The sequence below is a fragment of the Dendropsophus ebraccatus genome, chromosome 3, assembly GCF_027789765.1.
Source record: "Dendropsophus ebraccatus isolate aDenEbr1 chromosome 3, aDenEbr1.pat, whole genome shotgun sequence".
Classification (NCBI taxonomy): Eukaryota; Metazoa; Chordata; class Amphibia; order Anura; family Hylidae; genus Dendropsophus; species Dendropsophus ebraccatus.
In genome coordinates, this window is record NC_091456.1 from 78194883 (window position 1) to 78212893 (window position 18011).

Sequence of the window (18011 nt, forward strand, 5' to 3'; positions counted from 1 at the left end):
TTGTAAGGATGGATACTCTGTTTTTCAGCCCTCTTTATGTATATGCCTATTATTCCTTGTGGATAAATGGAAAAATTTCAATAAAAATTACAGTTTAAAAAAAAAAAAAAAAAAAAAAAAAGATAATTGATTCACGGATGTCCAGGTAACACTGAGCCATAACACACTTTTTTCCATCTACAGGGCTGGTTGGAGGCTCATTTTTTGCACCATGATCTATAGTTTTTTTTTTGTACCATACTGGTGTAAATGGAAGTTTTGGATCCTTTTTTACTAATTAAAAAAAACAACACACACATAAAAAAGACCCACACACAAACAACAATCCTGGTGTTTATTTCTCATTTACACCTTTCAACGTCAGCAAAGTGATTATTACATTACTACATTGTGTGCAGGCCTCCTCACAGCCCCACACCAGGGGCATAGCTCGGATTCATGGGGCCCCACAGCAAGAAACTAACCACCCCACCCCCCCATATTCACATGACCCTGCGCAGTCCCGCAAAGTTACGTTCTCCCAGATCCCTGGCAAATGAGTGATGTCACTGGCATGCTGGGGAGCAGAGAGAACAGAACGCGCAGGGACTGTACCGTGCCATGTATGTACAAAGGGGGGGCACTCTTGTGGCTGCCTCCGGCCACATGAGACTGGCAGGGAGCCCTTCCAGTGGGTGCCGTGAGCCGTAGCTACCATCCCACACGGGCCCCATAGCAGTTACGTGGTCTGCCTCCATGGTAGCTATGCCACTGCCGCACAAATTAAAACCCCTTTATGCCAGTAAAGTATATACATATTCCTACTGCACAGAGCAAAAGAACGCAAATAAACTTATTACTGGCGTGAAGGGGTTAGAGGAAAAACTAACAAGTCTGTGAGAGCCAGAATTCTTGCTGGCTGATAGGTGATCAAATATTGAATTTCATACAATAAAATTATTATTAATTATTTATTATTTATTATTATTATTATTATTATTTAAAAAATTAAATATATCATACTGTGATTTTATGGATTTTTTTTAATAGACTGTCTCTTACAGTTGAAATGTACCCGCTACAAAAATTACACATCTCTAAGTTATTTGTAGGTGGAAAAACTTGCAAACTTGGCAGTGTATGAAATACTTCTTTCCACACATACATGTTATACTTTGTTATCAATTTACCTCTGTTCCAGTTTCACGGATACTTGTTGTAAAATCTGTGCTGCCTGCTTGTGATACTCCAGCTGTGCTTGTACGAGAGCCGAGATCTGGCTCACTTGTTCAATCTAAGAACAACAGATCAGTACATTATTGATCAGCCAAGGTAAGAAATGCAAATAAGCAGATTTCCTGTTGAGACTCATTTTGTGAAATTTATCACCAGAAGGCAGAAAATAAAAAATAGATCTGTTGACTGAAACAATTTCTCTCTTCCAATAAATAATCTAATAGTATAGTTGAATCAATCACCTTCAGTTTATCTGCTCTCAGACTAATAGCCACGTCAATGCGGTAATAAACATTGTAAGAGCAGCATGCTACAACTACAGCCCCACACCCCTCATAGCTAAAACGTTATCTGATATTTATAAGGAGAGTGCTACCTTGGCCTCTCCCGAACTCTCCTGGTCCTTCTCTGCAGTGACTGACAGCTTGTTAGATTACGATGTATACATTTATATCAGTCAGTCACTTGTGAATGGTGCAGGGCATACAGACTGGAAACCATCAACCCACTGTGTTTTGGAATAACTTTATCAAGGAAAAGAGCATTTCCCATCTCCAGCCTGATTGCACTCGTACTCCTCATAGGTTTTAGTACCTCTATTGCTGAAGTTATGAGAGAGAGAAAAAAGAAAAAAAAAAGAGGAGAGAAGAGAAAAAAAAAAAAAAAAAAAAAGAGGAGAGAAATTGAGAGAGAAAACGAGAGAAAAAAAGAGAGAAAGAAAGAAAGAAAGAGAAAGAAAAAGAAATAGAGAAAGAGAAAAAAAAAAGAGAGAGAAAGAGAAAAAAAAGATAGAAAGAAAGTGAAGCTCTATGGTTATCCACCAGTATTTTAACTAGGTTTATATCTACAGCCTAATAAAGGCTATACCCATTATTCAGCAGCCTAGAAATTAAAAGCCTACATTGGTTTACTTCCGCCAATAACAGTTTTTTTTCCAGTGGATAAATGCACATCTATATCTATCTTCAAAATTACCCAAAATTAAAAAAAAAGTACTTTTGTGCCTTCATAATATAAGTTGGTTTCTCATGCTATCCAGTATCTGCTCTAAGTACATATGCTGCATGAGTTAGATCAGTCTGTGAATAATTGAATACATCGAACTTAGACCAAAAATGGATGAAAAATCCAATGGGTGAAGATTTATTAGATGCAACTTTTTTTAATCTGCCTGTTTTGAGTATTCACTTATAAATTCTCAGAATCCAGGACTTGTGCAAAATTTATCATTTGCGACTTTTTTAAAAAAAAGTCACACACACACAGGTGAATATGCTTGCACAATTTTTGCTTTTTTTTTTTACATTTTACTTAGATACATTAACTATGGCAGTGCTACATATTAATAAATCAGTTGCAAGACATTGAAAAATATACACCAATCCTCATTAGAAGAGTCACACAAATTAGACGCCCTAGTAAATTCCCCAACATATTTTTTGGAAGGCTAAACCAAATTTCCAGCATGATCCTTTGTTAATAGATTTACAACTCCAATTTTGCAAACCATAGACTTTGATAAACAATAGCACTTGTATTTGCCTTATGGAGTTTGTTTTTTTTCCAGTGATCCATCATATTCTTGACAGCAATGCAGTGAGCTCAAAAAATAGAATTGTACTAAAAACCATAAAAAATGCAAGTCTATTAAAGTTTAAAACAAAATCAAGCCTTCTCCTTTTAATACACTGTAATAGTACAGTCACTAAACCTTCCATATGTTTTAAGGGGTTTTCCCACTTATTTTGACATACCTAATGAACTGGTGTTACTATCAGGTCTTACTCTCAAGGACATCACAGTGGCGCCCCCCATCCGGGGCGGGCCTGTCAGTAGGAAGGAGGTCTCTCCCCAAACTGTAGTCCAAACCCCCTCCTGTGCAAGCACTTCTAGCTCCACCCCTCCAGTGTAATCCGTGCTCTGACCTCAACACCCTTAGTGCATTTGGCAAACAGTATGTAATCTTCTGCCCCCCTCTGGTGTAGGCAACGCTGTGATGCTGGCCCCGGTCTCAGTGCATATTCCAGCAGCGTCATCAGCCGCTCAGCCGCGATTGGCTAAGCACAGTTATGTTCAGCCAATCGCGGCTGAGCTTCGGATGACGCTGCAGAGGGCGGCCGGCACTCGGGAAGATCTGCCGGCCTCCTGAAGAAGACGTCACTGCTGAGGATCGGAGACCGTGGTCGGCACGTGACAGGTAATGTATAGCGCACCACACTTCCGGGTACACGGGTGGGGGTGGTGGGACACGGGGAAGGGGGCCATTCACAGACATAACATACATTACAAAGTTGTATAACTTTGTAATGTGTGGTATTCTGTGAATAATTTTTTTATCGCCGGACAACCCCTTTAATATAAATCGTATGTAAGCAAGGAAGCCTACAAACCTGACTCCGTTACACCTGTTCTTTTCTTATTATTGGAAGCTTGTGGACAATATCTCAAACCATTTGACCCAAGTTAGACAATTTAAAGTGAGTGGCACCCCCTGTGTGAGTCTGTCACCCGCTGACTGCCTAGCCAGATGCCTTTGTCGCCTGTGTGTCTGTTATGTGTTTTTTTTTGTTTTTTGTTTTTAATAAAGAATAAAAACAAACAAGCACACATACAGCACAATGAAGTGTAGCGGTGCTAGGGCCAAGGAAACAACAGGTTCCAGTTTCTAGACACTTCACAGCCCAAATAAAGGGTGTATTTTATGAAAATAGCACAGACAAAAGCAATAAAGTTATGTTATGAACACTTTTATCAATATCTAACAGTGCCACCCACTTGGTTGGCAGTCCAGGGGTGACAGATTCACTTTAAAGGCGATGCAAACCAACTTCTGAGTCACAAGGTAGTGATGAAAGAAAAAATGAAACCTAAATAATGACCGGTACACTTAAAACTGTAGAGAACTGTTTCATGCACCAAGTCGTCCATTCCCCATGCTTGTAAGGTAAATAATTATTTCTTACATCCATTTCCAAAAGGTTAAACATGCTGGATTCTGCAATTTCTTTGGACTCATCAAATTTCTCAAGAGCCTGACGAATCTCATCATCTGTGATTTTGCCTTGCCTTTTCTTCTTGTAATCAAAGTCCAGACGTCTGCCCTCCAACTTTTTTAAGTGGTGCTGGAAAAAAAAATATCATTGAACTTTTTTATTTATATATATATATATATATATATATATATATATATATATATATATATATATATATATATATATATATATATATTATGTATAAAACATCAAAGAGGATTATTATGCAAGTCTGGATTTCAGAACAGTCTAGAGTGGCATTTCTCCAGTCCCCAAGGCACCCGCAACAGGTCATGACTGGAGGCTATCCTATATATTGAATGCTTGATGCACTAACCATAAATGCATCACTCATGAACTACAAAAGGAGGCCCTTAAACATGACCCAGTGAAGGTTATTCAGGACTGGAGTTAAGAAATACTGTTTTGTATTGTCAATCCTTATTAGTATATTTCATTAAGTTAGAAGCACAGTAAAACCTACACTAGAAGGCTTATTTAGCAAAGGTCAGAATAGGCCAGTCATTATGTTGCAGCAACCATGGTAAACAGAGGGGCTTGGTGTTCATTTCCACTCTTGCATGCTTCCGATGCCCTTTTCACAGATTCCCCTTGAATTGTGTACCAACAATGCAGTACCATTGGTGAGGAGAGCACTACACAGGTTTTCATCACCAGGGCGAATTAAGGGCTGCAAATTCCCAGAGCAATGATCTGCTGAGACTAAGGGCCCTATTCCACCGGACTATTAAATTGTTAACGATTAACGATCTCAAACGAGCACTATTACGAAAGACATAAAAACGTTCACTCATTTCTATGGAACAATAATAGTTACTTTTGATCGTATTTGCGATCGTTTTTTCTTTGCTATTGCGTTCGTATCTACTGCGAACGACGTCTTATTCAATGCGAACGTTTTGCGAACAAGCAACAATAAAAGTAGGTCCAGGTCTTATAAAGCGATGAACGATTTTTCATTCGGTCGTTAATCGTTAACTGCTATTCAAACGAACGATTATCGTTTAGATTCGAACGATTTAACGATAATCTGAATGATAATCGTCCGGTGGAATAGGGCCCTAAAATAATACTGAGGCTAGGCTGGCTTTGGTGGAGGCCCTACTACTGGAGATGAGCGAACCTCAAGCATGCTCAAGTTCATCTGAACACAATCATTCGGCATTTGATTAGCTGGGGCTGCTGAAGTTGGATAAAACTAAGGTTGTCAGGAAAACATGGATACAGCCAATGACTATATCCGTGTTTTCCAGATAGCCTTAGGGCTTTATCCAACTTCAGCAGCCACCGCTAATCAAATGCCGAACGCTCTGGTTCGGATGGACTTGAGCATGCTCGAGGTTCGCTCATCTCTACCTACTACACAGGCATATATATATATACAGGCACGTAACTTTTGTGACTTTGTTAAAATTGCACCTTTCTCTCCAGCAGCAACGAGCTCCCCCTGCATCCCCTCTTTTCAACTGCACTATAGCATTGTCCTGAGCCCGTAAATATGGGATGAGGAACCTTAGGCCCTCTAGCTAAAGATTTGGCTGTCTAGGCATGATGGGAGTTGCCAAAAGCTGGAGAGCCAAAAGGTTTCCCATCCCTGCAATAAAACATCTTAAAAGTAATTACAGTATATCATCCTGAGACACTTTACAGCATTCAGAGATATGCTTTACAGCAGCCACATGGACCATAGGGACCTATAGTGTGCAACATAGTGAAAAGACAAAATCAAGGAGAGAGCGTGCTTCCTATGTCCAAGTATACCAGAAAGTAAACAAACTTATAATTGTTGTTGCTCACCTTCAGAGGTTGTGCAAGGAGAAGTACAAAACTTAAAACAGCCAGACAGATCAAGAAAAATAGGTAGTTCACAAAAAATGTTTTCTTTCAAATCAACTGGTGCCAGAAAGATTTGTAATTTGCTTCTTTTAAAAAAAATCTGTATTTTTTTCCAGTCTGACACAGTGCTCTCTGCTGACATCTCAGTAGTAAAGCCATAGAACCCCCCCCCAACCCTCCAAAAAAATAAAAATCTTGATCTCCAGACTGGAAAGAATACCACTTCCTGCTGGACATATAGCAGCTGACAAGTACTAGAAGAAGACTTGAGATTTTTAATAGAAGTAAATCACAAATCCCTGGCACTTGCTTTTACCAGTTTATTAATTTATTTTTGGGGGGGGGCTATCCCTTTATTGGTGCCTCTGTCTTTGCTGATGGTCAATTGCAGTGTTAAAAAATTGCATTTCTCCTTGGAAGCTGAAGTACCACAGAAGTGATGAGGAGCCACAGCATGCACACCTCCAGACCTTCCACACCCTCCCTGACTTGCATGCTGTAGCTCAGCATCACTTCTGTGACACTTCAGCATCCAAGAAAAAATGCAATTTTGTAACTCTGCAAATGGCCATCAGCAAATACAAAATCTTTTTTTGTCTTCTTTTTAAAATTCAATGTATTAAAAGGTATTTCAATAACAGTAACAAATCATCATTTGTTTTATCTCCTAACCACCTGACGCTTTGTACCGATCTGGTACTGATCTGACTGTTTTTTCCCTTTAAATTACAGAATTACAATACAAGTAATTGCTCCTTATAAATCAGATCAAATCCTTTCCTGCAGTTTTCTTGTGATCTTCATAGCTGTAAATGTGGTTAGCCTGCTGGTTTGTAATGAATAAATTGGTTAAAGTGAATTTACTAATTTGCCAAGTCATATTTTTTTTTCCACTACCTGGTTAGCGCCGACTGAGATCCTGGCAAGTTGGTGCACTGTTCAAAATGCCACCCCGTTCCTCTGATCGGTGCAGCCTATATCAGAATCAAGTACACTGGGAGCACTGGTCCCACCTCCAGTGTGTAAAGTGAGCAGAAGTGTACATGAAGAAACTGGCATAGATAGCTGAAACTGGGTGGCATTTTGAGAAATGGACCATGCCACCGGGATCTCCACCCAGGCGCCGACCAGGTAGTGAGGGAAAAAACTAAAATTACGTACAGTAATTGTTTTTCTTTAAGCCCATGAAAGCACCCATGGAGAGCGTCCACCTCCTTCTCATCAGACAGGAAACAGTCACCAGGAATTTTCCATAAGTAGGCCAGACTTCCCATCATCCCCAGTCGTCAACAAGAATTCAGAAGAGCCTACAAAAAAAGCACAGTCTCCTACCTAGTAGGACTGACTACACTAGGGATTTTGCTATATCTATACAGGAGTTAAATATTCACTCCAGCTAATGAAATTTTAATATTTTATTTTATAAATTTTTTTTTATTTAAAGTGAAGACTATTTTAACAACTTAGTGTCAATCCTATTTACAATATATAACATATAGGGCGGGTATTAGGTGGGTGCTGTCATAGGCTCAAAGAAAAACAATTAACGTACGTAATTTTAGTTTTCCCTTTTCGCCCTATGACAGCACCCGTGGAGAACAGAATAGACTATTTTAGGGAGGGACCACCGCCTGCTGAACTTTTCTGCCAAACGCTAAGTCCTCTGTAGCGGGAAGAAGCAACCGATTGCATACTTTCTTTAAAGACTGAGAACTCCACGTGGCTGCCCTACAGATCTGGTCTATTGTGGCCGAGGCCCTTTCAGCCCATGAAGTAGCAACTGATCTGGTGGAATGGGCTCCAAACCCTTCAGGTACTGGGAGGTTAGATGAATACGCTAAAGTAATGCAATCTTTGATCCACCTGGCTAAGGTCTTGGATGAAGCTGCCTTCCCTTTACTTGCCCCTTGAAACAAAACTAAAAGTTGTTGCGTTTTTCTCCATTCTGAACATCTCTCTAAATAAAACAACAAACAGCGCCTGACATCTAGCCAATGGAATCTCTCCTCCCCCTCATTCCTAGGCTCTGAACAGAAGGAAGGGGGAACAACCTCCTGAGAACGATGGAAATCTGTAGCTACCTTAGGGAGGAAAGCAGGATCGGTAGATAGAATTATTCTGTCCTGAAGAATAGTCATGTATGGGGCATTAATAGAGAAGGCAGAGATCTCTCAGACTCTTCTGGCGGAGGTGACCGGAGAAGTATCTTATCAGAAGTCTCCTCTAGGGGTTCAAATGGAGGGAGAGTTAGGGCGTTTAATACTATATTCAGATCCCATGGGGGAAGTCTTGATTTTAAAGTGGGACGCAACCTGGAAATTGCTTTAATAAACCTTTTTATCCATGGATGTTCTGCAATCCTGTGATCGTATAAGGCACTAAGAGATCTGGACTTTTTTTAAAAGGTACTGGGCCTAAGATTCTTATTAAGCCCTTCCTGCAAGAATTCGAAAATCTTGGGAATGTCAGGAGACTCCTAAGACAGGGGTCTCAAACTCGCGGCCCGCGGGCCAACTGCGGCCCTCGGGACACTAGTTTGCGGCCCCCACCTCAATGGTAGCTTTCCTGTAAGTGCGGCCCTCATCAGCTGCGATTGGCTGAGCTTAACTTTATGCTCAGCCAATCACGGCTGAGCAGCTGATGACGCGGCAGAGGGGGGCCGGCATCAGAGACGGCTGCAGCTGTTCGGTGCAGGGGCCTACAGCCGCCTAGCAGAGCCGCCGCCCCTAGCGTCCCTGCTGCACATGCAGCTCCCCGGTCTCTGGAGGAGGAGGCCGCGGAGACTGCTAAGGTGATCGCATCACTGCAAGTCCTGGGGCTGTTCAGCAGGATTGGGGGATGCATTGCAGACCCCCGATCCTGCTTTACAGCCCCAGGACTTGCAGCGATGCGATCACCTCACCCTGCAGTCCCCGCGGCCTCTTCTTCCAGAGATCGAGGAGCTGCATGTGTGGGTGAGAGGAGTCTCCTGTGTCACCCCCCTGCTCCCCCCAGTCCCCTCTCAGAGACCCCCAGTCCCGTGTCACCCCCTGCTCCCCCCAGTCCCGTGTCACCCCCCAGCTCCCCTCTGTCACCCCTGCTCCCTCCAGTCCCGTGTCACCCCTGCTCCCTCCAGTCCCGTGTCACCCCTGCTCCCTCCAGTCCCGTGTCACCCCTGCTCCCTCCAGTCCCGTGTCACCCCTGCTCCCTCCAGTCCCGTGTCACCCCTGCTCCCTCCAGTCCCGTGTCACCCCTGCTCCCTCCAGTCCCGTGTCACCCCTGCTCCCTCCAGTCCCGTGTCACCCCTGCTCCCTCCAGTCCCATGTCACCCCTGCTCCCCCCAGTCCCATGTCACCCCCAGTCCCCTCAGAGACCCCCAGTCCCCTCAGAGACCCCCAGTCCCCTCAGAGACCCCCAGTCCCCTGTGTCACCCCGATCCCCACAGTCCCGTGTCACCCCCAGTCCCCTCAGAGACACCCAGTCCCCTCTGTCACCCCCAGCCCCTGTGTCACCCCACTGCTCCCCCCAGTCCCCTGTGTCACCCCCCAGTCCCCTTCTTGTGAAAAAACTGATGCGGCCCAGCCTCACCCAGACTCCAGCGGCCCCTGGGTAAATTCAGTTTGAGACCCATGCTCTAAGACATTGACTGGAGACCCTAAGAATCTACAGAAGGCCCTCCAGGTGCGTAAATAAATTTGAGAGGTGACCCTCTTTCTACTAGCTAGCAGAGTGGAAATGACAAATTCTGACAAGCCCCGTTCTAACATTAGTGCCCTCTCAATAGCCAGGCCGTCAGGTGCAGATTGGAACAGTGAGGATGAAATACTGGGCCCTGGAAGAGAAGATCCGGGAGATCCGGAAGGACCCATGGCCTGGCTATGGAGAGTCTCTGCAGCCAGGAAAACCATACCCTTTTGGGCCAAAAGGGTGCCAGGAGGATAACAGTAGCCCTGTCCTCCCTTATCTTCCTGAGAACTCTGGGAAGAAGTCTCACTGGAGGAAAGGCATAGAGGAGACCCCTGCTCCAGTCCTGGACTAGAGTATCTACCCCTGATGGAAATTCCGATGGGTTTCGTGAAAAAAAAAAATCTGACAGTTCTCTCTTGTGGAAAACAGGTCCACAGTCGGTAGGCCCCATAGGTCCATTATTTGGAGAAACACTGACCTCTTCAGGACCCTTTCGCCCTGATTCAGATGAACCCTGCTGAGGAAATCCGCAGCTGAATTCTCTGTCCCTTTTAGGTAAAAGGCTGAGATGAAGTTGACCTTCCCTTCTATCAGGCGAAAAATGGAATGACTGATCTCCATCAACATGGCCGATCTTGTTCCTCCCTGGTCGTTCAAGTATGCTACCACAGATGAATTGTCCAACATAATTCTTACGTCCTTCCCTAGAACTCTGGGAAGACACTGGCACAGGGCAAAGAGGACCACCCCCATCGAGGGCGAGCAATGGCCTAATCACCACCATGCAGACCGGTACGGCGCTCGCCCCGACCCCAGACCCAGCAACCAGGAAGTCCCACCACATCCAGCTAGACGACCCGAAAGCAGTGCAGTCACCGGAAGCAGCACCGACCACCCGTGCCCCAAGCCGGATTCTGCGCTGCACCTTCTGAACCGATGGAGGAGACAGAGGGGGAACTGACCTGAGCAAAAGGGGAACCGGACCCAGAGACCACCATGCGGCCTGCATTTGCAGTACTTCTCCCGGATCACAGGTATCTTCCCCGGGGATCCTCAGCTCGCTTTTTTTCAGAAAAAAACCTAATAACTTGTGCAGCGGTGCTCCTGCACCGCCACCTCCTGCTCGCCAGACCGGAAACTGAACTGGGGATGATGGGAAGTCCGGCCTACTTATGGAAAATTCCTGGTGACTGTTTCCTGTCTGATGAGAAGGAGGTGGACGCTCTCCATGGGTGCTGTCATAGGGCGAAAAGGGGGAAAAAAAAAATCTCAAAAACAATAACACTGAATGCCCTATTACACCAAAAGATGTCTGACAGATTATCATACAGATTTTTCCAGCCGAAGCCAGGAATGAATTTGAAAAAGAGAAATCTCAGTCTTATCTTTACGGCCTGTTCTCTGTTTATAGTCAGTTTCAGACATCTTTTGGGGTAAAAGGGCCCTAAGTGAACCGGTACATTTAAGAATATTGTGATGACACCCAATTCCCTGTGAACTTTGGGGTAGGACATTGAAAGCACTGTTGGTCTGACACAGAATACTAAATAATTTGAGATGAGCTCAAAAAGAGTGATGACTGGTCATTTTCTGTCAGACTTGTAAGACAAATTTATGTACAATATGAAATGCCAACATCTATTATTAGCAGATTGTGTGCTGCTGACTATTAGGGATAAGTAACTGCGTGTGTCAGATTCACTTACTGTGTCAAAGGTTCAGTAACACATGGCAGCACAAATTTACAGCAACTGCTATAAAATCCAATACACTAAAAGCAGCAGTATACAGTACCTTACTGCAGTGCTCCTCAATTCTAGGCCTCACCAACAGGTCAGGTTTTGAGGATTTCCTTAGTATTTCACAGGTGATATAATTATACTCAGGTGCGTTAGGTATTCTCACAGGTGTCCTTTGTATGGGATATCCTCAAAACATGACCTGTTGATGAGGCCTGAGGACTGGAATTGAGAAGCACTGCCTTAGGGCCCTTTTACACAGAAAGATTATCTGACAGATTATCTGCCAAAGATTTGAAGCCAAAGCCAGGACTGGATTTGAAAAGAGGAGAAATCTCAGGCTTTCGTGTATGACCTGATCTCTGTTTGTAGTCTGTTCCTGGTTTTGGCTTCAAATCTTTGGCAGATAATCTGTCAGATAATCTGTGTAAAAGGGCCTTTACTGTGCGATTACTTTGAATTTGAAACTTCATTATTTTCTATGTTACTAATACAGATTGCTGTACCTGGATTTCCTTTAAATCTTTGTCGTGCAGATTTTGCAGTGGATCTATAAAGTTCTGCTTCACCTCAATGTCCAATGAGTCTTTGATGTCAGAAAGTTCTCTCATAGCTTCTCCTACATCAACAAGAGCTGGACCTAAGAATACATTACAATAGTGTTAATTCATCTAATAAAATGGACCATACACTTAATATATAGATATCATACATAGTAACCCTAACGTTCATGAACAAAAGAGTTAAAGTGAGATTTGCAAGTACCAAACATTCGACACACCACTAGCAGAAAAAGTTAATCTCAAGTATTAGGAAGTATAGTGCGTGGGTTATGCAGCAAACATGAAAAAGCCTGATAAAGTGTGAATCATAAAATAATGGTCCATTCTACCATTATCATGTTATAGAGCAGAAACAACTAAACAGATTGCTATAACGTTTACAAAAACAAACAAAAAAAAAACCCACACAGTATAACTTGACTTGTTGATTGAAATCCTTGCTCAAATGGTCATCAGTCGGTGTCCAGTCGGTGGAGTTAGCCATTCCTGTACAAATGTTAATATGCGGTAGTCTGTCAGTCACTGATTAGGATCACCCACTGGACTGGATATAGTGTAATGAAGCCCCCAGCACTATTTCCAAACATATAACCGATACCTGCTTTTGACATATACCCCAAAATGTCCTGCGCCATATGTAAATTACCTTTAGCTACACATGTGGGTGGTTCAAAGCACCAAACTGGTCACCAATGGTGGAGGCATCAATACAGTGAATTCCAGTGCACCATCCACAACTAGTTACACTTCATTACACTATGGCCCAGATTTATAACAGGATGTAAAATATACACTGGTGTGAACTGCCCACAGCAACCAATCACAACTCCTCTTTCATGTTACTGGTGCTGAAAGCTGAGCTGTGATTGGTTGCTGTGGGCAGTTTACACCAGTGTATATTTTACACCCTTTAATAAATTTCAACCTATATGTATAGCTTCATGGCTATTTTGGCCGAGATTCGTTCCCTTAAGGTCCCTTAACGCCTTCAATAGATGACGAAGCAATTATTCGCCTTTTCCCCTTACACAGAAAAAAATTTGCTGCAGAAAACAGTTTTCCTGCGTTTTCTAGGGCAACGGAGAGTGCTCTCTTTGTGTCTTCTCTTTCACTCTCTGAACAAAGGGGTTGGCCATGATTTTTCGTCACGGCCGACCCCTATGACTACCTACATAATCTGTAGGTTGTTGTTCGGGGCCCCATACATGCTAGACTGATGGCCGAATCCACCGCCAGCAACAAGTTCATATTTCTTGGCTAAAAATATATGGGGCAATACTGTACCTGGCAAATCCTACTCCACTATTTATACAGTGTGTGCGTCTGGTGTCACAGAATAGTGGGCAATATACTCCGTTAATTACTTGAAGGGTGCAGTTTCCAAAATTAGGGGACACTTTGGGGGAGTTTATTTTATTACTCTACGTCACAAATCAACAATTAAGGGTTAGTGCTGTCCAAGTCAGATGATTATGGGGCTTCTTCAACATAACAAAAGCTTGGGACCAGTTGTCTGCATTTCTAAAGCCTGTAGGGTCAAAAAACTCACTACATGTCTGGACGACTCTACTGGTTATCCAAGAAAGTGGTTTATGAACATTGGTGGTGTATTGCCATATTTATGAACATTTGTGGTGAATAGTTAGAAGAAATTTTATAACTAATAGTGGTATATTTCTTCTCCTGTATTAACCCCTTCACGACTCATAATGTAACTGTACGTCCTGGGCGAGTGTGTGTGTGCGTGGGGAGGGGGGGGGGGGTTGCAGAAAGGGGTAGCGCGGTGACATCACTCTGAACCGCCGCAATCCCAGCTGCTATTAGTAGTCGGGGACAGCGACAAAGCTGCCATCCACATTTAAATAGCCATTTCACCCCTTCGTTGGCAGTCCCGTGTGCAGATTGCCCAACCTCGCCTCAAGGGCTATCCGTTCAACTTACCTGGCCGGGCCTCAGCGTCGGAACGATGCTGATCCTGGCTCTGTAATAGATAGATCAGGATAGATCAGCGCTGTATTAAGTATACTACACTGATCTACATGTGAGATACAACAGTGTAGTTGTATTAGAAGCCAAGATCTGTTGATGTGCAGTTGAACGAAGCAAGCTTATAACCTGCATCTGTCTGGCGTCCGCCCTGGCCATGTCCATGCGTTTTGAATAAAGAAACCTGCACAAGTATCTATATTGGTGAGTGCCACTGCTTTCTCTTTACATTTTTGTTATGACCTATATAAAAATATGAACTTAGTGAGCACCACAAGATACCCCGTAACTGTACGGACATTAGCGTTCTGCCCTCTCTGTAACCTGTAGTGCCAATCCATCTACATTGGTTACACTATACTGGTTTGTATTAGAAGTCCCCCAGGGGGACCTCTAGTTACTGTGTAAAAAAATAAAAAGTTCTGATTAATAAAAAATCCCCTCCCCTAATAAAAGTTTAACTCACCCCCCTTTTCCCATTTTAGAAGTAAAAATAAATAAGTAAATAAAATATACATACATATTTAGTATCGGTGCGTGAGTAATCGTCCAAACTATTAAATTATCACATTCTTGATCTCGCACGGTAAGAGGTAATAAAAGGTGATCAAAAAGTCGCATATATGCAAGCAGGGTACAGATTGCAAGTACAGATCATGGTGCAAAGAACAAAAAAAACTCACACAGCCTCAAAGACCAACAAATAAAAGCATTACAAGAATGGGTATAGAGCAATTTTAAGCAAGTTTTTTTTTAAAAAAGGTTTTAATTTTTTAAAAGCCATGAAATAAAATTATAGAGGGTGAACATAGATAATAAGTCAGTTTTACCATAGGGCGAACGGTGTAAACACAAAACCGCCCCAAGAAAAAAAAAAATTCAATTTCACTCTGCAAATAATTTTTTTTTCCAGTTTCGCAGCATATTTATAGAGAAATTAAGTCTGCCGTTGCAAAGTACAATTAGTGTGGCAAAGAAAAGGAAGTGCTAAGGCTTTTTAAACACAGAGGGAAAAATGCAAAAGTGGAAATTAGCCTGGTCCTGAAGTGGTTAATTGCGAATGATTAGTAAAGAATCAGCAAAGGACCAAAGATCCCAATCAGTAATGGTGCGTTTACACAGGCAGATTTATCTGACCAATTTTGGAAGCTAAAGTCAGGAATGGACTTTAAAAGACAGGGAATCTCAGTCTTTCCTTTATGACCTGCACCCTGTTTATAGTCTGTTTCTGGCTTTGGCTTCAAAAATCTGTCAGATAAATCTTTCTGTGTAAACACACGATTATAATCTAACGATTTTGTGTTCATCCTGTACGCGCTTAAACTCTATTACACCTAACGATGATTGCTCGTGATTGATTGTTTTGTCAGGTTTTTGCACCATAATTAACCCATATAATGGGGCCTAATGTGTCTGTGTATTTTGTTTGTTTTTACCCTCTCCCCAGGCACATATCTCTAATGCATCCAGTATAGATAAACCAGACACACAAGAGTGACAGCATTTGCATATCAAAAACTAAGCATCTGCACATTTTAATTACAAATAGTAATAATCTATGCCTAGCACAAAGAAAAAAAAATGGTGTGCATAGCTCACTTCCTAATGAAATATCAGTATGTTCCATGTACCAGTAAATGTAAACAAGAAAAAGAGAATACATAAAGGATTATGCACACAATACCACAGACAGAAAATATTAGAATATACAAATAATCTTTTATTAGTGCAAGGGATAGGGAGACCACACTTCGCTTAAAGAGATTGTCCAGGCAAAAATAGGAGATTGCCCGCGCGCGCAGGGGGTGGGGGGAGGCAAAGTTATGTGAACATAGCCTATTTCCACTGTACATCTCCAGATCATAGAGTAGGTTAAGCCAGAAGACCAAGCGCATACAGAGTTTTTGGGTGATACATAGGCTTGGTAGATTAGCGCCTATGAGTCCAAAACGAGATCAGTAAATTTCTAACTTTTTATAGTGTTTGTTAGACATTCTTTATGTACCTTTTATACTGTATAGAGTATATTCAACTCTATGCAAAATAAAAAGAAATTGCAGGCGTAGCAATTCCAGCTTACCCAAGTCCCCCAGCAATTCCTGCTGTGATCCGCTACAATTGGGGCTACTGTGGACATTTTTCTTTTTTATTTATTGGTGCAATCTTTGTTTTACAGTGATTCACCAAGTGCTAACCCCACAGCCAATCAGGCTAGGAGCATCACCTATTTGGCAGAGTAGTGAACTTTATAATGCCACAGGAATACTAGGTGCTGATCACTGGACCACTGCACTCACCGCAATCTTAGGTTCTGTTTTTTTATTGGAGGTATAAATCGGGAGTATCAATGTAACCTGCAAAGTTTACGCAAAGAGGCATGTAACTAATAAAGGAAGAAAATGTATGGATGTCAACAATCAAAACCAAACGCTACTTACCAAAACTTGATTCATCTCCAATTTCTCTCCCATACTTTAACATTGCCTCCGCTAGCAAGGCTTCAGCTTGCGGGTATCCAGGTCCCTTTTCTTGACCCCGAATCTTAGACATTGTATTGATCATACTCAGTTTAGCTCGGGAAGCTGTACATTAAAAAAAAAAAAAAATCGTAAAAGTAATAAATTATAAATGACAATCAAAACATCTTTAGAGAACATAGTAGATACCTATTTTCTATACACCTTTTATGATATTGAATTCTTACTAGTCACAAACTTGCAGAAAGACAAGTTTCTTCTTTACGTGTTGTTCTAGTTTCCACAAATAACTCTTATTCATGTGTAAAAGGTGGTGTGATTTTTTTTTTTTACATACCATTTTCAAGATCTGAGTGTAGTCTGTATAGAAACTTTCTTGTTTACATCAAGAGGTTGCAAGTCCAACCTAGTGAACTGATGACTATATAGGTGCATGACTCATTGGGAGTACTGATAAGTAATGTAACCAGACCAGATATTTTCAGCATCTGTGTTCAGCACACACAATCCTGCATATTAGAAATGTGTATTGCCTGCAATTATACAATCAATAGATTTTACTTGTGGAAACAAACTAGATGCAGGTTAGCCAATCCCAGTTATGTGAACATAGCCTATTTCGGCTGCACATTTCCAGATCATAGAGTAGGCTGATACATAGGCTTTGTAGATTAGCGCCTATGAGTCCAAAATGAAAATCAGTAAATTTATAACTTTTTATAGTGTTTGTTAGATCTTATTTATGTACCTTTTATACTGTATAGAGGATGTTCAACTCTATGCAAAATTAAAAAAATACCAGGCATAGCAGTTCCAGCTTACTCAAGTCCCCCTAGCAATTTCTGCTGTGATCCGCTACATTTTGGGGCTACTGTGGACGTTTTTCTTTTCACCCATCTTTTCTTTACTTCCTGGTTTGGATCATTTGAGCAAGGAACCTGTTAACATAGACCAGCATTCTGTGTGTGCCGGAGCCCGCCCGCTTCCACTAGCCTACTGCTTGTAACTCCCCCCCAGTGACCACTAGCCTATCTAAATTAAGAGCCACACAACCACCACCAGCCATCATTTCCCCACATGATTCCTCACCATATCCAGGGGGGCTGCTGCCTCTGCTGTAACATGATAGAAGCCGCCAGCACAGGCAGTCAGCTCTTCTGCATTGTATAAATACAGTATCTATGGAAAAGAGCTGACTGCCACTGAGCTCCAGTGATGTCCCTGCATGTATATGACTGCCACTGAGCTCCAGTGATGTCCCTGCATGTATATGACTGCCACTGAGCTCCAGTGATGTCCCTGCATGTATGACTGCCACTGAGCTCCAGTGATGTCCCTGCATGTTTATGACTGCCACTGAGCTCCAGTGATGTCCCTGCATGTATATGACTGCCACTGAGCTCCAGTGATGTCCCTGCATGTATATGACTGCCACTGAGCTCCAGTGATGTCCCTGCATGTATATGACTGCCGCTG

At 42.4% G+C, this 18011-nt stretch overlaps 1 protein-coding gene across 2 annotated transcripts in view; it reads right to left on the reverse strand.

The window, feature by feature from the left end:
- Positions 1-18011, reverse strand: part of SH3GL2 (SH3 domain containing GRB2 like 2, endophilin A1) — a 90756-nt gene that overhangs the window by 13935 nt on the left and 58810 nt on the right. For both annotated transcript variants that reach the window (XM_069962061.1, XM_069962060.1), the window contains exons 4-7: positions 16497-16640; positions 12016-12149; positions 4179-4337; positions 1170-1273 (exon numbers count right to left, since the gene is read on the reverse strand). In XM_069962061.1, coding sequence (XP_069818162.1) covers positions 1170-1273; positions 4179-4337; positions 12016-12149; positions 16497-16640 — 541 coding nt within the window. The remainder of the gene's footprint in view (positions 1-1169; positions 1274-4178; positions 4338-12015; positions 12150-16496; positions 16641-18011) is intronic.